This window comes from Bos javanicus, chromosome 12 (genome assembly GCF_032452875.1).
Source record: "Bos javanicus breed banteng chromosome 12, ARS-OSU_banteng_1.0, whole genome shotgun sequence".
In the NCBI taxonomy this organism is placed as follows: domain Eukaryota; kingdom Metazoa; phylum Chordata; class Mammalia; order Artiodactyla; family Bovidae; genus Bos; species Bos javanicus.
The window spans coordinates 35,662,943-35,688,545 of record NC_083879.1 but is presented as its reverse complement, the minus strand read 5'-3'; the positions used below and the strand labels follow the sequence as shown (position 1 = coordinate 35,688,545).

The 25,603-nt window shown below is 47.9% G+C and overlaps 1 protein-coding gene across 3 annotated transcripts in view; it reads right to left on the bottom strand.

Annotated features, from left to right (window-relative positions):
* The window catches only part of LATS2 (large tumor suppressor kinase 2), a 47,224-nt gene extending 22,632 nt beyond the window's left edge, over positions 1 to 24,592 (bottom strand). For 2 of the 3 annotated variants that reach the window (XM_061434993.1, XM_061434991.1), the window contains exons 1-3: positions 21,636 to 21,723; positions 11,376 to 11,906; positions 316 to 448 (exon numbers count right to left, since the gene is read on the bottom strand). In XM_061434993.1, the coding sequence (XP_061290977.1) occupies positions 316 to 448; positions 11,376 to 11,705 (463 nt within the window). In that variant the 5' untranslated portion in view covers positions 11,706 to 11,906; positions 21,636 to 21,723. Of the gene's footprint in view, positions 1 to 315; positions 449 to 11,375; positions 11,907 to 21,635; positions 21,724 to 24,387 lie in introns of those variants that run through there. The other variant, XM_061434992.1, reaches the window with a different exon arrangement.
* Between the last annotated feature and the right edge of the window lie 1,011 nt (positions 24,593 to 25,603).

Below are 25,603 nucleotides of genomic sequence, written 5' to 3'. Positions count from 1 at the left end.
GTGGGAAACAAGTGTGTTTTAGAATCAATGAAATAAGCCTCCCCTTAAGACTCCCCCACAAGTCCAGAAGAAAGAATCTGCTGAGTGGCCTAATTTTCATTCTGAATTTTCCCTTTCATAAACAGAACAACTCCACAAACCCCCAGGAAGGAAGGACCCAACTAAGTGTCAATCTGCCTCCACCCTGGGAGATAGGATGTTGGGCAGGGCAGGTTCAGTCCCCGTGCCCCCACTCCTGTGAGGGAAGGGGGGCAGCATGATGGCCACGAGGCCCTCTCCCCACAGCCGCCTCTCCATAGCCCCCAGCGTGCTCACCTGGGGAGGTCTGCTTGACGACCCGCACGATCTGCTCCTTGCCTGGCTCCAGGTAGCCCATCTTACTGATGAACTCCAGGGCGGCCTCGATGCTGCGACTGCCAGTCTGCTTGAGGGCCCTGCCCGCCATCTCCTGGAGAGGGGAGCACAGAGACATTAGCTGGGGGCCTGGGCATGGGTCATGTGAAGCTTCCAGGGACAGCCTTTCTGTCCTGCACCCGCCTCCGAGCCAGTGGAGCAAGAACTGCTGGGGACTTGTCTTGGGGCTGATGAACCTCACACACACTTAGTTCAGTCACTCAGTCGTGTCTGACTCTTTGTGAGCCCATGGACTGCAGCATGCCAGGCTTCCCTGTCCTTCACCAACTCCCGAAACTTGCTCAAACTCATGCCCATCGAGTCAGTGATGCCATCCAACCATCTCATCCTCTGTCGTTTCCTTCTCCTCCTACCTTCAATCTTTCCCAGCATCAGGGTCTTTTCCAGTGAGTCAGTTCTTCCAATCAGGTGGCCAAAGTACTGGAGTTTCAGCTTCAGCATCAGTTCTTCCAATGAATATTCAGGACTGATTTCCTTTAGGAATGACTGGTTGGATCCCCTTGCAGTCCAAAGAACTCTCAAAGAGTCTTCTCCAACACCACAGTTCAAAGCATCAATTCTTCAGTGCTCAGCTTTCTTTCTAAGTCCAATTCTCACATCCATACATGACTACTGGAAAAACCATAGCTTTGACTAGAGATACCTTTGTTGGCAAAGTAATGTCTCTGCTTTTTAATATGCTGTCTAGGTTGGTCACAGTTTTTCTTCTAAGCAGCAAGCATCTTTTAATTTCATACCTGCAGTCACCATCTGCAGTGATTTTGGAGCCCCAAAAATAAAGTCTGACACTCTTTCCACTGTTTTCCCATCTATTTGCCATGAAGTGATGGGACCCAATGCCATGATCTTAGTTTTCTGAATGTTGAGTTTTAAGCCATCTTTTTCATTCTCCTCTTTCACTTTCATCAAGAGGCTCTTTAGTTCTTCGCTTTCTGCCATAAGGGTGGTGTCATCTGCATTTCTGAGGTTATTGATATTTCTCCCAGCAATCTTGATTCCAGCTTGTGCTTCATCCAGTCTGGCATTTCGCAAGATGTACTACTCTGCATGTAAGTTAAATAAGCAGAGTCACAATATACAGCCTTGATGTACTCCTTTCCCAGTTTGGAACCAGTCTGTTGTTCCATGTCCAGTTCTAACTGTTGCTTCTTGACCTGCATACAGATTTCTCAGAAGGCAGGTCAAGTGGTCTGGTATTCCCATCTCTTTCAGAATTTCCCACAGTTTGTTGTGATCCACACAGTCAAAGGCTTTGGCATAGTCAATAAAGAAGTAGATGTTTTTCTGGAACTCTCTTGCTTTTTTGATGATCCGACGGATGTTGGCAATTTGATCTCTGGTTCTTCTGCCTCTCACACGCTGACCCCACCCAGATCTTTGATCTGTTTCCTCTTCCTCACACACACTGACCCCACCTAGATCTTGATGGTGGGCCTGGAAGACTTTGTGTTCTGCTCCTCCTGAGAAAACTTCTGTGACTGGACGGAGACATTTCTGTCTGGTCTGTGGAAGTCAGAGAACCAGACTTCCCCCACACTAGGGAGGGAGGCAGGGGAAGGGCTACAGTGGGTGAGAGAGCATGGGCCCCCAGGACAGGCCCAGCAGGACAGCTCCCCCCACTTCCAGAACAGTCCCGGAAGGACAGGCGCCCCCTCACCCCCCAGCACTGCTAGCAGGATAAGTTTCTGGGGAAGAGGGCCAGAGGAGGGAGAGGAACCAGGGACTGTCCTCAGCCCAGATGAGGGCACACAGCTGGCTCTTCAAGGACAGCAGGATGTGGGCAGACAGTGGAGAAAAGGTATTCTTGGCTGGCAGTCAGTCAGAGCAGGGTGGGGGGAACCACAGACCAGTCAACTGTCCTGAACCTTCTATTCTCTTCACATATCCCTGTGTCCAGAAATGAGCATGACAACACCTGCAGTCTCATGTGCAAAGGCTCAGCTCCGCCCCTAGAATCTTGGTGGCCTGCAGTGTGCTCCAGGGAGCAGGATCAGGCCAATGCCAGCCCCCAGACTCATCTGCAGTTCCAACATGTGAGCAAACAGCCTGGATGCTCAACCCCAGCAACACAGCTGGACAGCCCAGAGGATCATAATAAGTAATAAACTATGGTTGTTCTTCAGCTGCTAAAACTTCTGGGATGGTTTGTTACATAGCAGCAGACAATGGGTAACTACTTTTACTGCAGGTATAACCTGAAAAATATGTCCACCTATTAATTTACCTCAACTCTGAATGGTTGGGTTTGCTAAATTCATTAAGATCAGTTTTATGGAAAGTTAAATTTACAGATATTTAATATAACCACGAACAAAGATTTAACAAAACACCAAGAAATATTTCACCAGAAAATGAGAACATTATCGCAATATTGATTACTGGTGTGATGAGTGAAACTTAAGAACCTTAAAAATGTATTTTTATTCCAGTATATCCCATAGATTATTCCAGTTGTCCTGTTAAGAGCCTGATAATAAAGCACCAACTTTGCTTCTATTTGTCATAATCTGGCTGCACAGTCAGCAGGAAGTACTGCTTTCTACATCGTCATGCAACTTCACAGTCCCTCAAATAAGTTTGGTTGGATTCATATTTAACTACAAAACTATTCTTATATCTCCATGATTTGTTTTTAAAGAAGCACTATACTCTTCTATACGGTTGTTATGGTAACTTAGGCCCAACCTCTTTTGAAGAAAAACATCTATTTTTTTCAGTAATGAATTCATGTGGAATTTGAATTCATTCTTTTTGGGAACTCTGGTTTTCTTAACACAGATTCGGTCTGTCTCAGCCCACAGTGCTGGAGAAAGAACTGGGAGGCGACAGGCCAGTGTGTGAGTAGCAGGACCCCAGGCCCAGGGCACACATGTGGACAGCAGGGGATGGGGAGACAGGCCCCGTGGGGGGACCACCTGACCGGCGGGGACAAGTCTGCACCAGAGGACGGGGGCAGCCGGCAGAGCAGAAGCACCACTGCAGGTTTCATCACTGGTGACAAGCCGGCATCCGCTTCTGGGACTCAGCGGGCTGAGTGTGAGGGAAGACTCTCCTGGGCAGACAACTACTGCCATCCAGTCCTGCCATTCGGACGTCTCCCTGCAAAAAGCACACAGGCCTCCTCACCAAGCATCCTTGTAGCAGACCTTCGAGCTCCAGTCCACACTTTTTAAATGAGCAGCTGCTGTGTCTCGTGTGTGTTCACAGTAGCCCCTGTGCAGCCATGGTCCCACTGCGCAGAGGAGGGTCAGCCCACAGGCGACCAGGGGCAGGGATGTCAGGATGCAGATACCGATGCTTCCTTCCCTCCATCAAGACAGGCTTCCAGAGACTGCACACGTGTGGAGGCTCCCGCTGCATGTCAGCACGTGTGTCCTTTTCTCACTCTATGGATACATGTGATACATGTGCTCTGCTGTGTGTGACCTGGCTGCACGGATGCTCCTTGTCACAGGGAAGCTCTGATCTCCGGCTGGTCCTGTGCCCGCAGGTGGCGGACTGAGCCCTGGACAGTAACTGGTCATCCACAGCAAAGCATGGATGTTTTCTCTGAGAAAACAACCGAGTGACCCCACGTGGGGCAGTCTGTACACCAGGAGGCTCGGCCCTAGGCCAAGAATTTCCAAAATGTGAGCCCCTGCTGGAAAGTCTGCATGGACAGGCTGTTGGCAAGTTTGTAAAGAACTCGGCAGGATGCCAGCGGAGTGAAGGCGTCCAGAGGGCTCTGTACCTAAGCCCTGTCCTGCCTGCCAGTCACCCCGAGAAATGAGCACTGCGAGCCAAGTGTCAAAGATGGAAAAGGCAAGACTAAGATAGATGACCGCAGCCATGAAATTAAAAGATGCTTGCTCTCTGGAAGGAAAGCTATAACAAACCTAGACAGTGTACTAAAAACCAGAGACATCACTTTGCCAACAAAGGTCCATATAAGTCAGTTATCTATGGTTTTTCCAGTAATTATGTACATATGTGAGAGCTGGACCATAAAGAAGGCCAGATGGCAAAGAATTGATGCCTTTGAATTGTATTGGAGAAGACTCTTGAGAGTCCCTTGGACAGCAAGGAGATCCAATCAGTCAATTCTAAAGGAAATCAACCCTGAATATTCATTGGAAGGACTGATGCTGAAGCTGAAGCTCCGATACTCTGGCCACCTGATTCGAAGAACTGACTCATTGGAAAAGACCCTGATGCTGGGAAAGGAGAAGGAGGAGGAGAAGGAGGAGAAGGAGAACAGGGCAGCAGAGGATTAGATAGTTGGATGTTATCACCGACTCAATGAACATAAGTCTGAGCAAACTCTGGGAGATAGTGAAGGACAGAGAAGCCTGGTGTGCTGCAGTCCACGTGGTAGCAGAGTGAGACACGACTTAGCGACTTAACAACAAGAAGGCCGATGAGCAATTTACTCAAAATCACAAGGATGACAAGGATGGGGTGGAGGGAGAGGAGCTCGGAGAACTTGTGTCTGTTATAGAGCAACTGATGCCAGCACTGTCACGGTCCCCTCTCTGCTCTGGGTGCTGGGGAGGAGTCCCCACCTGCAGGTTCTCACCACCCACCTGCCCGCCACCTGGGCCAGTTACAGCAGCTGTGGTGGCAGGTAAAGCTGGGCTGCTCTGGGTCACCACGTCAGTCCCACCTGGATGGGATTAGTTGCTCTGACTTGAAGCCAAAGGATGTTCTCATTTCTTATACTGAGCAATGTGCTCAAGGGAACACTTATTACCTTATAAAAGCAAAAATTAGGGTGTGCTATGATTCTAAAATCTATGTAAAGAGGCTGATTTTCTGTAGACAAACAAGCTCTAAAGCAGGCAGGAAAGGTAATGAAAGGTTGTGACACAAGCCCTGACCTTGGTAAAGGCCATACCAATCCTGTCTCACAGATGCCCCTGCAAGTTGTGTTGGAATGTTCTGTTTATTTACTCTTTGAAATGTCCCTTTCCTTGTCCTTCCACTAAATGTAAACAGATCATTTTAAAGTTAAATAAGGAAGTGGGATTAAAATGCTAAATAATTTAGAGGAAAAAACAGATAAGAGAAAACAACTATTTTTTTGTCCTCACCACAAGGAATCTTAACCACTGAACTTCCAGGGAAGGTAGGGTCTGTGACACAGCCGCCCGTCGCTGATGGATGGAGAGGCCTGCCAACCTTCGGAGCCCAATGAGCAGCCTGCAGCACACGGATGCTGGGGCACCAGCCAGAGGAAGGAGGCTGGCAGGTAAAGCGCTGCCCAGCGCCCCCATGTGGGATACATGGGGCTCCAGCACTGCGGTGTGAGCGCCCTGCTCCCTTGGCCAGCACTGCCATGAAGTGTGCTTCTGAAGGAAAAACGATTCGCTGGACACTTCCTCAAGTCACCTGGCCAGGAAGGCTTTCCGGCAGCGTGAGAGGCTGAGATCCCTGGCGGCAACGCACTTCCACCCCTGGGGCAGAGAGGCATGAGCCTGGCAGTAACACGAACGCTGCCGGCTCCAGGGACCCAGCATGACTGCTCTGAGCCCGAAGGTCCCATTGGAGCGGCAGACGAGACATTACCAGACCAATGAAGGAAGAGTGTAGTACTCCAAAAAAAAAAAAGAATGTCTGCTGAGTGGCTTTACAGACTCAATCAAATGAAATCTCCTTTCTCAGAAATTCACAAATAACACTTAATATTCTTTTTCTAGCTGAAAAACCTAAACTAAACAAAGATCCAATCTGTTTTATGACAACTTAGTTTTGGAGAAAGGGTAGTGAAAATGTAATTTTCGGTTTCAAAATCAGGGCTTCTCTCTCCATTTCTGAGGAATGTGGAGCCTCCAGGAGTTACAGGTGGCCTGTCATCCTCCAGGCAGGAAAGGCTAGCAGTCCATCTACAGTACACGGCAGTTTTGTCTTCACTCTCACAATTTCATAAGAACAACACTCAACCTTATTTACGTGTGATCTGACTCTGCACTGTTATCAGAGCCCACAAAACCGATTATTCCACTCATTCAAGGATCCTGCTCTGGTAGTTGGAAAAACACTTCACTAAAAATGCCTGAGTGCTGTCAGCAGGCGACACCTTCCCATCAGAAGATAACTCCCTTCTTCACAGGAGCCACTAGGGGCTTGGGGAAGAGTCACCCCTCAAGTAGCCTCCCTCCTCTGGACCGCCTCATTCATGCAGCACCTGCCCACTCCCAGGCTAGTGCATATGTACACAGACACATCAGAAAGGTCTCTGAGGGACTTCTCTGATGGTCCAATTGTTAAGAGTCTGTCTTGCAGTGCAAAGGACACTGGTTCGAACCCTGGTCCAGGAAGATCCCACAGGCAGCAGAGCAACTAAGCCCATGTGCCACATACACTTGAGCCCATGCGCCAGAGCCCCTGAGCCACAACTGTCGTACCCATGTGTCACAACTACTGAAACCCGCATGCTCTAGAGAAACCACCGCATGAGATGCCCATGCACCCACAACGAAGAGTCGCCCTGGCTCGCCGCAACTAGAGAAAGCCTGCACATGGCAACAAACACCAAGCACGGCCAGAAATAAATAAGTAAATAAAAATTATTTTAGGAAAAAGGTCTCTGAAACCTTAGACACTCCCTCAGCTCATGACAGGTGTCTGTAGAACCGTGTAGCATCCAACAAGAAGGCAAGCAGTCAGTGTTCTGTAGCAGCCTGGATAGGTGGGGAGTTTGGGGGAGAATGGATACATGTACACATATGGCTGAGTCCCTTTGCTGTCCACCTGAAACTATCACAACGTTATTAACCAGCTATATCCCAATACAAAATGTTTTTGGTTTTAAAAATAAATAAATTTTACAAGTGAGTCACTGTCCTGATACCATCACCCAGGTGCCCGAGTAGGACAGTCTGCTCCACACCAACTCTCCCAGGAAGCTACTGCGTGCCTCTGTTTTGTTTTCAACTATTTGTTTTTACCTGTTTTGCTGCGCCGGTTCTTGAGCTGTGGCACTGGGATCTTTCAGTTGCGGCATGTGTCTCTGTTTGCGGCCTGTGAACTCTTAGCGGCTGCACACAGGGCTCAGTGCCCCTGGAGGGACGGAACCCAAGCCCCTGCACTGGGAACGGGGAGTCTCAGCCCCGGGCCTCCAGGGAGGTCCCACAGTCCCTGCGTGGCTGCCTGTCGCGGGTGCGCCCGCTGTGTTCTGGGGATGGGTCAGGAGGTTCAGCCTCCCAGTCGGAGGCGGGTCCCACCTGAGTACCTCTTGGGGCCGGCGGGCGCCCCCTGCGGGCGTAGAAGAATCGCACGTTTAGAAAAACAAAAGCGTGCAGTTTTGCTTGAATTTTTGAATATTTTAAATCTTTCAAAAAACTAAGCTTGGTTGCTTTCTCATCGGCTTATCTGTCTAGGGGTCCAGGGCCGCGGGTTTCTCGTGAGTGGTGCCCTCGCTCCGACCCCGCCTCTCCGTCACGACGGCTCCGCCTGGACCTGCGGGCAGGGAGGCCCTCGGTCCACAGGCCGATGACCCGCGCAGTCCCAGGGGACTCCGGGCAGCGCTCCCACCTGCCCACCGCCCTCCCGCTGTCTCCACAGCGAATGCACAGGCAGCGCGCCCTGCGCCCCTCACACGGCCGGGCGGGGTGTGGGGTCGCCGCTCTGAGGGCGCGGCCCGACTCGGCCTCACACCCCTGGTCTTCGACTCAAGAGGAGCCACCTCACCGGGTGACCCTCAGCCCTGCCCCACACCCGACAGCGGAGACTCCGCGCGCAGGCAGCTTGCATCCCCTTCGGTGCCGCCTCCAGAGTCCGGAGTCCGGAGTCACCGACCTGACAGAAGACCCGGGCCTCGCTGTGTCCACAAGGGGACCTTCCCGGAGAAAAATACAAAGCTCTGATTTCAGAGGGGCAGCGACCTCTTCTGGGACACATCATTCTGACCACGTATTAAAAAATAAGTGATAAAACACTTGTGATAAGTGATAAAACATGAAGTCACCTCTTGACTCTTCAGCTGGGTACTTTGCCAATGGCTGCCCTTTGGTATTCCTCCCACCTGGGCATCCTTTTTTTTTCTTTCTTAATTGAAGTATCCTTGATTTATAATGTCGTCAGTTTCAGGTGTACAGCGAAGTGATTCAATTATACATATACCTCTATTCTTTTTCAGATTTTCTCACATAGGTTATCACAGGATATTGAGTAGAGTTCCTTGTACTATAAGTACAAGGTAAGTCCTTGTTGGTTACCTATTTTACATATTAGTGTGTATATATTACAAACTATTTATCCCTCCCCTCCACATTTCACCTTTGGTAACCATAAGGTTGTTTTTGATATCTGTAAGACTATTTTGTAAATAAATTCATTTGTATCTTTTTAAAAATTCAGATTCCACATATAACTACTGATTATCTCTGACTTGCTTCACTTAATTTGACAATCTTGAAGTTGCATCCATGTTGCTGCAAATGGCATTATTTCATTGTTTATGGCAGACACATATGCCACTGTATGTGTATACACACACCACATCTTCTTTATCCATTCATTCACTGACGTACATTTAGGTTGCTGCCGTGTCTCGGCTATTGTAAACAATGCTGCTCTGAACACAGAGGTGCATATACCTTTCTGAACTAGAGTTTTTATATTTTCTGGATTTATGCCCAAGAGTGGGATTGCTGGGTCAAGCAGTAACTCTATGTTTAGTTTTTTAAGAAACCTCGATACTGTTCTCCACAGTGGCTGCACCAGTTTACATTCCCACCAACAGTGTAGGAGGGTTCTGTTTTCTCCACACCCTCTCTAGCATTTATTTGTAGACTTTCTGATAATTTGTAGAAAGGTCTACTTTCTGTAGACCTCTGTGAGGGGGTACCTCACTGTAGGTTTGATTTGCATTTCTCTATTAATTAGTGATGTTGAACATCCTTTCATGTCCCTTAGGAATCTTTTTTAAAATTCTTTTCTCCCGTTTTGGCCGCACCTCACAGCATGTTGGATCTTGGTTCCCCAACTAGCGATTAAAGCCAAACCTCCTGCATTGGAAGTGGGGAGTCTAAACCACTGGACCACCAGGGAAGTCCCCAGATAATAACTTTTGAACCAGATTTCTCTGAAAGGAAATGTACCCTCTAACCAGGCCAGGAAAAAGTCTGAGTTGGCAGAGTCGTTTTAAGTCATAAAGTAACACTATACACCAAACTGATGGATTATTTCAGGAGCATTAAAATGGCAGTCCTTTCTGCTAGCAATTAACATAAATTAAATGCTGATGGGAACTTAAGGGTACCCCAATACTTCATTTTACTATATTTGTGTTTTAATGTATTAGAAACAGTACCCACTTCATTATTTCCTGCACTGCAATTATCACTAATGGATTTTACCACAATGAGATCCCTCCTAAATTCTGGATCATTTGCATGATTTGTTTCTTTATATCACAACTGCAACAACAGCTCTTTTGTTTGTAAGTGACTTACAGGAGGAGGTTTTCAGCTCTGCAGTCAGGCTGAGTCTCTGTACTCTCATCCACTATTTCCCTGGGATGGCTGGCTCCTTCTAACCATCACAACCATCTCACCTGTCTGTCAGGGGGCAGCAGCTGGCAGCTGACCTTGCTTCACATGCTCACAGACAGAACGGTCGAGCCTCTGCTGTCACTTGCACTAACCACTCTGCACCCGCTGCTCACAGCCCTGGGCTGGAGGGGAGCAGCTCTCAACACAACAAAGCTCATCACCCACAGGAGAGTTCCCGCATGGCCCAGAGGCTCCAGGAAGCCTGCAAGCAGCACCACTAGTCTCACAAACAGATCGTCTGAGGAATGTAGGTTCTCTGGTAAGAAACTACACGAGGGTTGACAGAGCTTTTAGAAGTAAAAGGGGGAGTTCTTTTCTCCCAGGTCCTGGGACTCTGAGGCCAGGAGTGCATAATTAGGTTATTTCTAAGGAACTGAAGGTGCTCAAGCCCTCCTGAGGTGCCTTGAGCATGAACCCTGCTCAGTCCCCAAGGAGCAGAAGTGCCCAGCTTGTGTCCTCGTTCACCCAGCTCTGACTTCCACACAACAGGTGCTGGTAAAGCGCCTGCCTTCAGAAGCCGTTTCATGAGGCAAGGGCATTTTTATTGGTTACGTGTCACTGATACCCCATGCACAGCTCAGCATTGCTAAGTGCATGGTTCCCGTGTGTGTTTACGTGTATTTGGTGCCTCCTCCCTGATAGCTCAGTTGGTAAAGAATCCGCCTGCAATGCAGGAGACCCCAGTTCAATTCCTGGGTCAGGAAGATTCCCTGGAGAAGGGACAGGCTACTCCAGTATTCTTGGGCTTCCCTTGTGGCTCAGCTGGTAAAGAATCTGCCTGCAATGTGGGAGACCTGGGTTCGATTACTGGGCTGGGAAGATCCCCTGGAGAAGGTAAAGGCTATCCACAGTATTCTGGCCTAGAGAATTCCATGGGCTGTACAGTCCATGGGGTCACAAAGAGTCCGACATGACTGAGCGACTTTGACTTTCACACCACTAACTGGGGACGCCATACTATGTTGCACCATTCTGATGATTTTTAAAGCTTTTTATTCTAGTCTTTCTCCTTTCTTTAATATAGTTACATCTCCTCTAACAGCATACGTGCTATCTTTTAAAACAGGAGGAAAAAGAGTCACAGAGCCACTTCATGCTAATCAACCTTCCCCCTGAATTAAAAAATGCACAAAACAAAAACAAGTTAAAGGAAGCCTGTCTCTTTCCCATAACAGCCCAGAATAAGCCAAAGAAACCTTAAAAAGGGCTATGTGGGAAAGCTTGCCAGTCCTCCCAGGGGCACCCTTTGGGGAGAGCTCAGATCTCTGGATCATGCCGGAGAGGGAAAGTGGCTCACAGGACGGTTCTGGGGAGAAAGGGGCTTGTAGCCCAGACACCCCTCTCCAGGGACATCTGCAGGGCTCCTCTGTACCCCAAGTGGGCTATCCTTGGGCCAGCCCGAAGGCAGCCTCTGGGGCCTGTACCCACCTGGTCACAGCCCGCATCCACCAGCTCCTGCAGCATCTGTCGGTTCACTTCTGTGGCGGCCGAGGTGCCTGACTCGTTAGCAAAGGGGAGCAAGGAGTATCTGATCTCCCGCAGGGCTTTCTGGTACGGCCCGAACTTCGGGGCACTCCTCATCTGCTGCTGCCGGGCAGTGTCCTTGCCCCCCAAGACCTTGCCACCTAGGACCTTGGCGTCCAGGGCGGCGTCACTGCCCGGCCCCACAGGCGGCTGCTTCAGCCCCTCCCGGATCTCCTGCAGCCGCTGCCGGCTGTTCCCCGAGTATGTGGTGGCGGGGAAGGTCTTCGGCCGCATGGTAGGCCCAGGCTCCTCTGACCATAAATACAACCTTCTTAAAGCGTTTTATTGTTTAAAAGACAGGACCAACAGTATCAGTTAGCTGTAAACACGCTTTCACAACAGTTTTCTTTTGAAAGTGTCCTTTCCTTCCATTTTTGTAGTTCCTGCAGAGAACCAAACATTTTCCAGGGTCTTCATTTTGAAGATCATCTCCACCTGAAAAGGAAAATCAGAAGGTGTTCATTGGTGTTTCCCACATGATGTTAGCAGTACTTTTTGGTGGTTTAGTCTCAAAGTTGTATCCAACTCTTGCAACCCCACGGACTGTAGCCTGCCAGGCTCCTCTGTCAATGGAATTTTCCAGGCAAGAATACTGGAGTGGGTTGCCATTTCCTTCACCAGGGGATCTTCCTCACCCAGGAATAGAACCTGGGTCTCCTGCATTGCAGGCAGATTAACTGAGCTATGAGGGAAGCCCCCTAGCAGCATTGCTGGTGTTTCCCACATAATGTTAGCAGTATTTTTTAGGAATGAACAAACTCAACAACAACAAAAAAACGAACCTCCTAATCAAAAAATGGGCAGAAGACCTAAACAGACATTTCTCTAAAGAAGACATACAGATGGTCAACAGGCACATGGCAAGATGCTCAACATCACTAATTATTAGAGAAATGCAAATCAAAACCACAATGAGGTATCACCTCACACTGGTCAGAATGGCCAACATCAAAATGTCTACAAATAACAAAAAGGAGAAAAGGAAAGATATAAGCATCTGAATGCAGAGTTCCAAAGAATAGCAAGAAGAGATAAGAAAGCCTTACTCAGTGATCAGTGCAAAGAAATAGAGGAAAACAACAGAATGGGAAAGACTAGAGATCTCTTCAAGAAAATTAGAGATACCAAGGGAACATTTCATGCAAAGATGGGCTCGATAAAGGACAGAAATGGTATGGACCTAACAGAAGCAGAAGATATTAAGAAGAGGTGGCAAGAATACACAGAAGAACTATACAAAAAAAGATCTTCACGACCCAGATAATCACGATGGTGCGATCAGTCACCTAGAGCCAGACATCCTGGAATGTGAAATCAAGTGGGCCTTAGAAAGCATCACTACAAACAAGGCTAGTGGAGGTGATGGAATTCCAGTTGAGTTATTCCAAATCCTGAAAGATGATGCTGTGAAAGTGCTGCACTCAATATGCCAGCACATTTGGAAAACTCAGCAGTGGACACAGAACTGGAAAAGGTCAGTTTTCATTCCAATCCCAAAGAAAGGCAATGCCAAAGAATGCTCAAACTACCGCACAATTGCACTCATCTCACACGCTAGTAAAGTAATGCTCAAAATTCTCCAAGCCAGGCTTCAGCAATATGTGAACCGTGAACTTCCAGATGTTCAAGCTGGTTTTAGAAAAGGCAGAGGAACCAGAGATCAAATTGCCAACATTTGTTGGATCATCGAAAAAACAAGAGAGTTCCAGAAAAACATCTATTTCTGCTTTATTGACTATGCCAAAGCCTTTGTGTGGATCACAATAAACTGCGGGAAATTCTGAAAGAGATAGGAATACCAGACCACCTGACCTGCCTCTTAAGAAATTTGTATGCAGGTCAGAAAGCAACAGTTAGAACTGGACATGGAACAACAGACTGGTTCCAAATACGAAAAGGAGTTCGTCAAGGCTGTATACTGTCACTCTGCTTATTTAACTTCTATGCAGAGTACATTACGAGAAACGCTGAGCTGGAAGAAGCACAAGCTGGACTCAAGACTGCCGGGAGAAATATCAATAACCTCAGATATGCAGATAACACCACCCTTATGGCAGAAAGTGAAGAGGAACTCAAAAGCCTCTTGATCAAAGTAAAAGAGGAGAGTGAAAAAGCTGGCTTAAAGCTCAACATTCAGAAAACGAAGATCATGGCATCCAGTCCCATCACTTCATGGGAAATAGATGGGGAAACAGTGGAAACAGTGGCTGACTTTATGTTTGGGGGCTCCAAAATCACTGCAGATGGTGATTGCAGCCGTGAAATTAAAAAACACTTACTCCTTGGAAGGAAAGTTATGACCAACCTAGATAACATATTCAAAAGCAGAGACATTACTTTGCCAACAAAGGTGCGTCTAGTCAAGGCTATGGTTTTTCCTGTGGTCATGTATGGATGTGAGAGTTGGACTGTGAAGAAAGCTGAGTACCGAAGAATTGATGCTTTTGAACTGTGGTGTTGGAGAAGACTCTTGAGAGTCCCTTGGACTGCAAGGAGATCCAACCAGTCCATTCTGAAGATCAGCCCTGGGATTTCTTTGGAAGGAATGATGCTAAAGCTGAAACTCCAATACTTTGGCCACCTCATGCGAAGAATTGACTCATTGGAAAAGACTCTGATGCTGAGAGGGATTGGGGGCAGGAGGAGAAGGGGACGACAGAGGATGAGATGGCTGGATGGCATCACCGACTCGATGGATGTGAGTTTGAGTCAACTCCGGGAGTTGGTGATGGACAGGGAGGCCTGGCATGCTGCAATTCCTGGAGTCGCAAAGACTCGGACACGACTGAGCGACTGAACTGACAGAGGATGTAGAGAAAAGGGAACGCTCTTACTCTGTTGATGGGAATGTAAATTGATACAGCCCCTGTGCAGAATTGTACAGAGGTTCCCAGGAAAACTAAAAATACAGTTACCACATGATCCAGCTATCCCACTCCTGGGCACACATCTGGAGAAAACTCTACTTCAAAATGATACATGCACCCCTATGTTCATAGCAGCACTATTTATTAATACAATAGCCAGAATATGGCAGTAACCTAAATGTCCATCGACTGATGAATGGATAAAGATGTGGTACATATACTCAATGAAATACTACTCAGCCATTAAAAAGAATGAAATGCCATTTGCAGCAACATGGATGGACTTAAAGAGATTATCATACTAAGTGGAGTAAGTCAAACAGAAAGACTAATACCATATGACATCACTTATATGTGAAATCTAAAATATGACACAAAAGAGCCTATCTATGAAGCAGAAACAGACTCACAGGCATACAGAACAGACTTATGGTTGCCACAGGGAAAGCTGGGAGGGGGACTGTCGGATTAGGAGTTTGAGGTTAGCAGATACAGACTATTATATATAGAATGGATAAACAAGATCCTAATGTATAGCACAGGGAACTATATTCAATATTCTACAATAAGCCACAATGGAAATGAATATGAAAAATAGTGTATCAGTTCAGTTCAGTCACTCAATTAACTCTTTGCGACCCCATGAATTGCAGCACGCCAGGCCTCCCTGTCCATCACCAACTCCTGGAGTTCACTCAAACTCATGTCCATCGAGTCCGTGATGCCATCCAACCATCTCATCCTCTGTCATCCCCTTCTCCTCCTGCCCCCAATCCCTCCCAGCATGAGAGTCTTCTCCAATCAGTCAACTCTTCGCATGAGGTGGCCAAAGTACTGGAGTTTCAGCTTTAGCATCATTCCTTCCAAAGAACACCCAGGACTGATCTCCTTTAGAATGGACTGGTTGGATCTCCTTGCAGTCCATGGACTCTCAGGAGTCTTCTCCAACACCACAGTTCAAAAGCATCAATTCTCCGGCGCTCAGCTTTCTTATGTGCATAATTGAGTCACTTTACTGAAGAGTCGAAATTAACACAACACTGTAAATCAGCTGTGCTTCAATGTCAAAAAATGAGTTTTTGATGACAATGTTTAAAAAGTTAAAGTATCTTTCTTTTTAAAGAGAGAAAAGCTCAGACGGGGGAAAGCTGATACCATTAGACTCTGTGTGAACACGTGCCTGCAGCCTGATGCAGGCTGCACAGCTCTGAGGACCCGGTTCTTCCTCCAGCTGGAGCGTGGCAAGCCTGCACTGTGTCCAGGGACAACCCCCTCCCACCTGCTCACCACGTGAAGCTCAGGGCTCCCAGCTGTAAACCTCTCCAGAGCAGAAGGCCCCTCACCCACCCAACCTCGGAGACCCTGCTGTTCACCCCCAGCCTCCCCACCCACCCAGGCCCCAGCACCTGAACTGTGAGAACTGAGGGTGGAAGCCGCTGCCCACTGCCTGGGTCTGTGCCCTCTCCTGGGCTGGAGCTGAAACCTGCCCCCCAGGGGGTGTCGGGAGAGCACTCAGCAGGGGCTGTGCCCCTTCTCCAAGGCTTCAGATGCAATATTTCTGATCTTCACACAAAACCACTGTAAGAAGCTGCACAACTGCACTATACTGCTCAGCCAGAAAAAGTACTAAAGCTCTGACACAAGCTGGTATTCAGTCACTAAGTCATGTTGGAGTCTTTGCAACCCCATGGACTATAACCCACCAGGCTCCTCTGTCCGTGGGATTTTTCAGGCAAGCATACTGAAGTGGGTCATCACTTCCTTCTCCATAGGATCTTCCCAACCCAGGGATCGAACCCGTGTCTCCTGGATTGCAGGTGGGTTCTTTACCGCTGAGCCACCAGGGAAGCCAACAGGCTACAATGTGGATGAACCTTGAGGATATTATGCTGCGTGAAGGAAGCCAGACACAGAAGAAAAACACTATGTGACTCTAATGAGGCAAATCCAGAGACAAGTGGACTGCAGTCACCAGGGCTGGGCTGAGAAGGTTATTACCTAATGGGTACAGAGCTTCTGTTTAGGACACTAAAAAAGTCTGGACTGTGGCAGTGACAGTGTGCATGTATTTACTGCCACTGAACTGTACACTCAGGAATGGTTAAAATGATAAGCATTACGCCAACTCATCTAATGTTCATACCCAGCGGGCCAGGGTCTGACCATGCTCCCCCTCCAAACACAGCTGTGCTGGGAAAAGCCGGACCTCAGCCCTGGTGCTGACACAGTGCACCTCGCTCACAGATGGAGGTCTGAACGCCTGGAACCCCCTACCCCACACGGAAACACAACAGGGAGCAGCTCCCCAAGGCCACACACCCCCAGATACTTTTGAGTGCCTGTGGGTCCCACAAACATTCCGATTATAAAGCCAAGCAGTGCAGGAGAGACCGGACATATTTGCATTTACACATGAGCTAAGAAACACCAGGGGGAGGGGGGTGCCCCTGAACGGAATCCAGGTCAGACGTAGCGGTGTCTGTCCTTTCTTTTCCTCCCCCTCAACATTTCATTATGAAGATTTTCAAACATACAGAGAAGGTGACAGAGTTATTCAGTGACAGCCCCTCAACCTGCACCTGGCAAAGCTCCTTGTGCAGAGGGGGCGGGAGGACCCCGCTCCACGCTCTCATCCTCTTCCCACCGTGCTCCCCCAGGCACGCCTGGCTTCCTCGGTGATGGTGCCAGACACCTACCAGCAGGCCTGTCCTGCCTGAATCACTAGGGAAGGATGAAACTTTCCTTCAGTCCCACAAAGAATCCAAGTATTTTCTCAGCTTGAGACCTTGTATTTTAGACTTTAGTTTGATGACAGTTGATTTCATGGCAAAATTATGAACTTCTGAAAGCATTTTTCATGAGAATACTCATCAGTCAAATTACGATTGCAGCTGGAAATGAGCCCCTCTGACACACTACAGTATCATTTTAATAAGTGCTCTCATCCAGAATTTCAAAAGGCCCTAAGGGCGCTATGACCTAGGGTCTCAAGGGTCTTAAAAAAATGAGGGTGGGCCTCCCTGGTGGCTCAGTGGTAAAGAATCTGCCTGCCAATGCACAAGACATGGGTTCGATCCCTGGTCTGGGAAGATCCCACATGCCATGAAGCAACTAAACTGGTGTGCCAGAACTATTGAGCCTGTGCTCTAGAGCCCGGGAACCGCAACTACTGAGTCCATGTGCTGTAACTACTGAGACCCTGTGCCTAGAGCTTGTGCTCCGCGACAAGAGAAGCCACCCGCACACCTCAACGACAGTAGCCCCTGCTCCCCACAACTAGACAGAAAATCTGCACAGTGCCAAAAACCCATCACAGCCAAAAATAAATCAATAAAATTATACAGGCTTCCCAGGGGCGCTAGTGGTAAAGAACCGGTCTGCCAATGCAGGAGACATAAGGGACGCGGGTTCAATCCCTGGGTCAGGAAGATCCCCTGGAAGAGGGCATGGCAACCCACTCCAGTATTCCTGCCTGGAGAATCCCATGGACAGAGGAGCCTGGTGGGTACAGTTCATGGGGTCGCAAAGAGTTGCACATAGCTGAAACAACTTAGCATACATTCCTGGTGGCGCAGTGGTTTGAATTCTTTGTTTTCACTACTGAGGCCAGAGAACTAAGATCCCACAAGCCACGGTGCACCAAAAAAAAGGTGGGGTGGGTAGCAAACAAAGCAGTCTAATGTTGGGAATTTCTTGGGTATCATCAACTGACTTAAATTTATCTCAGAAGAAACTATAAGACACTGGAATTTAAAAATTGCAATACAACTCACAAAACAAAACTCACTTTCAAATCTGGGGCTGAGACGATGGCTAAGGCCTATCCTGAGTACAGGCGGCTCCACTAAAAACAATATGACAGCAGTATTCTAAGCAAACCTTAATGTGGCCCTATCAAACTCAATTCTATCCTTCAACCAATCCTGGAAAACGTTATCAGATGTTCAAGAATTTTTATTCTAATTCCTTCAAGTGCTTCACAACTTCACTGGCTGCCAAGCACACATTCAGCACCGACCAGGGAACCAATGAAACCCACGTCCTGTGGGACCCACACTAATGACATACGGCATTTTTTTTTAAACAGTGTTTCTTGGACCTAAAATTCGAGTTATTATTTAAATCGTATCTTTACTATAATTAACTAGCAAAGCTGAAATGAGATCAGGCAGCCGGGCCAGGCCTCCAGCCAGGTCCTGAACACCAGAATCATAAACCACCACGCTGATGGCCGACTCCAGGGCTGCCCCAGCCAGGAAACCCCATGCCAGGGCCACCCCTCACCTGGAGGGTCCCTGAAAACATCCTTCCAATCAAGGGCACAATCACAAGGTTTCAGAGGGCACAGAGGTCTTCCACATGTGCCAAATGCTGTGCTAGACGGTATGTCAGGTTACCCAGGCAGGATAGAGCCTCACCTCCAAATAAGTTTCTACCCAGGAAAAAGAAACCACCACATGCCTTATTGGCTTTATACACGACATCGGTATGATATGTATACACAGATATCCGCGTGTGTGTATACCCACACAGACACACACATTATGAATAACAGCATAAAAACCATCGAGCTATAGAAGTCTGTACCCAAGACCACCATGCAGAATGAGCAGGCCGGGGATAAACGTGCAGTCTGTTCTGTGCAGCACTCCTCACAGCAAGCAACCCAGCAAGTGAATCTCCTGTGTTCTTTCCACACCCCAACAGGGCTTCCACTCTGAGAAGCCTTGCCTCCTTCCAACACCCTCCTTTCCCAGAGTCAGACACTTCCTGGCCAGGGCTCTGACCACCTGAGCCACTGCTGTGGACAGAGGTGATGGTCACTGTCCCCGGAATCCCAGTGATCAGGCCTATTCAAAGACCTCTCAGAGAAAGGGTCGTGTCACCAAAGCTGGAAAGGGGAAAGGGCTGACATTGGACGGAGGAAGTGTGAAGCTATTCCTGGAGCCTGGGACTTCCTGTGAAAAGGCTAAAACACAGAAGAGAAAGACAGGGAGATAACTGTGGGTGTGTGTGTGTGGGGGGGGTACCCTCTGGGTCAATTTAATGAAAACACAGGAGCGGCACTCCTGTGAAGCAGGACAGGACTGAGTTAATGAGTAAGGAAAAAGGCAGTCCTCAGCACTCCAGCTCAAGATCACCGCCTGGAGTCACGACCCTAAACGGAGACCCACTCCATTGAAAAGCCAACTTACATCCTCAGAAAGGTTCTCACCATCCTAACTGCATTTAGAGCCTACAGGATCTGCCTGGCACCACAAAATCAGAACGGTTAATAATAAATGCAAACCAATGCTACAAAATATGAGTTTTCACTTATCCTGCAGAAAAATTCCTATGAACATCAAATATTGGCACACAGACAAAAATTAATTAAGTAAAAAAAAACACCTGTCACTACTAGGTTGACAGATGGCAAGAGATACAAAGTTTTCCTAGAGTGAATGGCAAACATTGAACAATGTCAGAGTCAAATTCCCACCCTAATTTTAGCATTGTAACTGTTCTCTCTCTGTCCAAGGGTATCAACCTTTGTTGGCTTTAAAGCAACCAACAGGGAATTGAGCAGCAAAGCAGGCTACCTACCTTCAGGCCCCAGCAGCCTCCACAGGTGCTGCTGTGATAAAACCCAACCCCATCTCCACAAAGAGCGGCAGCCACCCGCACACAATGGGGCTGGGGACCCTGGACTGCCGAGGATGGACTGGTCTTTAAAAATGATGAGATTCAGAGAGTTTTTTTAGAGCAGATTTACAGTCAAAGCAAAGTAAATGCAGTGAATTGATCTTTCTTCAAACCCATCAATCTTTTAAAAATCAGTGAAGAACGTTATTTAGAAATTTCACATTATGACCATGAAATAAAATACAAAAGCAGCTTTTCAACAACTAATCTGTTTTTTCCAATACAAATCAGAACACCTCCCCCCAAAGTTCCCCAAATCTTTCCTGTGAGTTTACCGAGTATTTATCAGCTTCAACACCTCTCCCCACCCCCAGCCCACACATGCAGTGAGGTTTAGGAGACCAGGGCTGGCTATTTACAACAAGATATTCAAAATAACAAGGCATCTTATTGTAAAAACACCCCCCCCCCCCACCCAAAGGAAAGTCCCTCCCACCAACCCGGGGATTTGCTAAGGAAAGAAACAAATATGTACAGCTAAGTCAAAACTACTTCAAGTCAGATGAAGAGCTGCAAGAACTCTCTCCAGTTTAAAAATTCCGAGATTCTAGTAATTCATCTTAATAATTTTTCATGACAGTTCTGCTCAGATATGTTATTCAATAAACTGCTTGACTTTTTGAGATTTATTAAATGTTCAGCAATTTTAATTTCAAAGGAATGCTGGTATATTCACTAAACAGTGACCAAATTTAATGAGGTTGAATAACACAGTGTCTTGTTAATTATAATTTAAAACAGACTTTCTTAAATAGTCTGTGCATTCTTATTTTGAAGATTTTCCTCTTACTGCCTTGTTAATACATTTGCTAAAGAAAACAAACAAACAAACAAAAAACTGAAAAGATACAAAGTAGCTTAGTCTCTAGATTGAGCGCTCAAAAAAGGTGATCCATCGCAGCGAACGGAGCTTAAATTCAACTGAAAATATGGACCAAAGTCTCCTTAGCACAATTTTCCTAATAATGCGCCAGGAGTTACTTTCTCCATTACTAAGGGAAGGCTGTCAACTCCTGGGTTAAAATTTAAACTGAACACCTGTGTGAACAACACACATTTTGTGACTTTCCATTCAAGTTTCTTAGTAAAATGTGGCCAAACTTTCCTCTGAAAACGTACGTATTTGCTGACCACTTTGGGAAGAGAGCTGACTGGCCACTGACTCTACCTGCCAGGCGCTGGACCCCGCGAGGCCCCGGGCGGGGGCTCCAGCCGGGATTCCAGCCCGGCGAGACCCCGGCCCCGCCGCCCGCGGACCGCACGCCCAGCGCACCGGTCGGGCCCGGCCGACGGCCGCGGGCCGGGCAGGTGTGCCACCCAGGCCCCGCCTGCCACCGCCGGCGCCCCAAGACCGCGAGCCGGGTCGGAACCCGGCCCAGAGCCGGGCGCGGGGGGCCCGGCTCCGGACCGGGTCGGAGTGGGGGAATTGTTGGGGGAGGGGGCGGCCCGGGGTCGCGGCCCGGCCGGAGCGGAGCGAAGTCTCGGCGGGGGACCACCGCCTGCAGGGCCGAGGGGCGGGGGCCTCGCCCGACGGCGCGGACAACCCCCCCGGCCGAGCGCGCGGCCCCGCCCGCCGCCCCGTCCCGGGTCCGGACCCCACCGCCCCGCTCACCTCGCGCCGTCTACGCCGTCCGCGGCCGCCTGGCCCGCGACTCCAGGGCCTCGCGGGGGACGCCGGGCCCGGGGGCGGCCAGCGGGCGGGGACACGGGGCGCCGGCGGGCTGGCGGGCGGGCGGCCCCATCTTCCGGCGCGAGCGCCGCGGCCCAGCGCGCAGCCCGAGCGGGACATTCGCTACATTGTTGGCATTCCTGGGCCTTCACGTGACCGTCGCGTCAGCGCCACCCCGCCCCGCTCCCCGAGGCGGTGGCGGCGGCCCCGCCTCGGCCCCGCCCCTCTCCGGCCCCGCCCCCACAGCCGACCCAGTCCCGCCCCCCGCGGCGGCGGACCCGCCTCACAGCCAGCCCGGTCCCGCCCCCAGCCAATCCGGTCCCGCCCACGCCGGCCCCGCCTCCCGCGCGTCAGGCTCCGGACTATCCGCTAGGCCCCGCCGGCCCCGCCCCGCCCTCCCGCTCAGCTCCCGGGGGGAGCCCAGATCCCGGCACCTGCGCCCCGCCCAGCCCCTCACCTGGACGCGGGCCTCCGCCCTCACCTGCGCTCTGCCCGGGCCGGCCCCCTCCTCGCTTCGTGTGCGGGGAAAAGTTCCTTCCCTTGCTCTGACCTCGACGACAGAGACAGGACTAACTAAAACAAATAGGCTGTAAATAAAATGGACTTTACAATTTATGAGTGAAACACCTAATCAAATTTTGGAATTGTTTGCAATAATGAAAAATCAGGAAGAACCTAAAAGTCCAGCCGTGGGGAACAGTGGGGAAATAAAATATGTAAAATAGCTGTGAAACGTGAGTGTAGATAGACTTCAAAAATCATTGCAGAGGGGAGAAAAGCGAGATGCAGAACTATATATACAATACAACAGCGTGTTTATAAATAAACAAAATGTCACAAAACCTATACTGATCAAGTAGTGTATACTCGTACCAACAAGGTACGTTCACGCGGAAATCATGACAGCTGTGGCCGGACAGCAGGGAGGCTGGAAACTGGACTCAGGAGGAAACTGGGGGCGTCATCTTTCTCTCCAGTCTTTGCTTCTTTATTTGGAACAAACTGTCCAAATTTTAAAATTTGTTGCTTCTCAGTGATTAGGCTCAATAATGTATGCTGTGTTATTATTCTTTGTGCCTTTTTAAAAAACATCCTTTAAAATTTTTCACATATACAGGAAACAAATTGGAAACAAATTTCCAGATAGAGTCTCACTTGAGGAAACTGATATAGAGTATAGGAGAATAGTTGTGTTTATTGACACAGAGTCAATCATTCTCTTGGGTTTTTTTGGGTTTTTTTTTGAGGACCTACCATGAACTATCTGAGAAAGCACTGGCAACCCACTCCAGTGTTCTTGCCTGGAAAATCCCATGGTCGGAGGAGCCTGGTAGGCTGCCATCTATGGGGTCGCACAGAGTTGGACATGACTGAAGCGACTTAGCAGCAGCAGCAGCCATGAACCATGGATTAAACCAAACACTGTTGGTACCATAGTGAGCACAACTACTTCATTTACCCACTGGCAGAACTTACACTCTCCTAGATGCATTCAAGAAACTTAAGTGACAGAACAGCATACAGGATCTAATTTGGTTAAATGATATATGTATTTACATTTAAGCTATATACACAAAATATACATTATATATCATATAAAATATGTAACAGTATATATGTGTGTGTGTATACATGTATATACATGTACATATGTGTGTGTGATTTTAAGTCCAGAAAATTATGCTGCCAAATATTGAAAATGATAGTCTCTGGACATAACGGTTCTGGGTGACTTTTGTCTTATAATTCCTGATAACTCTACATAGGACAAGTTTAAAAAAACCTGTTTAAATAATCATCCACGTAATGCATCCAGTTGAGAAGGGGAGAGAAGAGAAAGGAAGCACAAGTTCTTCTGAGCACAAGGTCTGTGGCAGTGGCAACCTCGCTGGATAGAAATTTGATTAACATACGTATATACTGTATGTGTACACCAGGGGTTAATCCTCTGGCTTAAAACTCAACATTCAAAAAACTAAGATCATGACATCCAGTCCCATCACTTCATGGCAAATAGATGGGGAAACAATGGAAACAGTGACAGACTTTATTTTCTTGGGTTCCAAAATCACTGCAGATGGTGATTGCAGGCATGAAATTAAAAGACACTTGCTCCTTGGAAGAAAACCTATGACCAACCTAGACAGCGTATTAAAAAGCAGAGACTTTACTTTGCCAACAAAGGTCCATCTAGTCAAAGCTATGGCTTTTCTAGTAGTCATGTATGGATGTGAGAATTGGACTGTGAAGAAAGCTGAGTGCCTAAGAATTGATGCTTTTGAACTATGGTGTTGGAGAAGACTCTTGAGAGTCCCTTGGACTGCAAGGAGATCCAACCTGTCCATCCTAAAGGAAGTCAGTCCTGAATATTCATTAGAAGGACTGATGCTGAAGCTGAAACTCCAATACTTTGGCCACCTGATGTGAAGAACTGACTCATTGGAAAAGACCCTGATGCTGGGAAAGATTGAAGGCAGGAGGAGAAAGGGATGACAGAGGATGAGATGGTTGGATGGCATCACCAACTCAACGGACATGAGTTTGAGCAAGCTCCAGGAAATGGTGAAGGACAGGGAAGCCCAGCGTACAGCAGTCCATGGGGTCACAGTCAGACACAACTGAGCAACTGAACAACAACTGTTATTAACCCCATTTTATAGAAGACCCTAAAGCACAGAAATCCCAACTAACTCACCAGAGATGAAGAGCTGGGAGTCCAGCCTTGGTGGATCTGACCAAGATCCAGAGCTTGGAAACACTGAATTATAAGGTGTATTCAGATAATCTCAAACAGTCATGACCTTGTCACTTTGTCCAAGGGGGCAGGATTGGTCCCTGTGGAGTGAGCAGGGGGGCCCCTGGGCCCAGGGTGTTTAAGGGGTCCCCCCGAGGCCGCTGTGCAATGTGCCCCCCTCCCCCACCCTTTCTCACCTGTGAATGCAAGCAACCTGATTATGACTTAGCCTCTTATACCTTAGTGGCTGGAAAGCAGGCTCTGGTCTCAACACAATTTTTGGAAAGAAAAGTCCTCTTTGTTTGTTATCTGTGGCGGACACACAACAAATCTGCCTAAGAATGTTCTCTGTGGGGAGTAGTGAAAAAGCAGAGGGTCAGATTTCGAAAGGCCTAGACAAGCAGAAAGAAGATGGGCTACACTGATTTAATTTGTTTCATACCCATGTAGTCTGTCTCCTTAATTAGATTATAAAATTCTGTAAGAAAAGGGACCATTTTCTCTCCCTAAAACTACAAATGGGGAACTTAACTGCCGGTTTGAATGTACTGAATGAAATTTTAAAGGCTGTTTTAACGTCTGAAACATAAAAATTTTTAATATCACCTTTTTCTCAGTATCAAGCACTCCCTGTCAGCCAGGGCGATCTCTTGGTCCACTATTCTGTGGAGGTCTCTATTCTGCAAACCTGTAGGTACTTGTAGAAAGAGTTAGCAATACCAGGTTTATTAGTGGGGGTATCTATTTTAATGATAAACTGTTTTTTTTTACTTTTTTTATTATAAAATATACATAATATAAAACTTACAAATTTTTCATCATCCAAGATTGACATTCTGTCCTTTTTAAATACTAACTCTCCATTTCCCTCCCCCACTTGTTTGTTCTTTTGAGGGACTTTTTTGTTGTTTTCCTCCGGTAATTTTCTGACCTTTTTTTTATTTTTTGGTTATGAGGCACAGCTTTTGGGATCTTAGTTCCCTGACCAGGGATCAAAGCCATTCCTCCTACAGTGGAAGTGCCAAGTCCTAACCACTGGACTACCAGGGAAGTCCCTAAAGTTCAATTCTTACATGTATTTTACAATATTAAAGTCATGAGTGAGTAAATTTTCTCCTATTTTAATTTATTTCTAGTTGTTTTGAGCCATTTTGGAAAACAGAGCTTCCTGGAAATT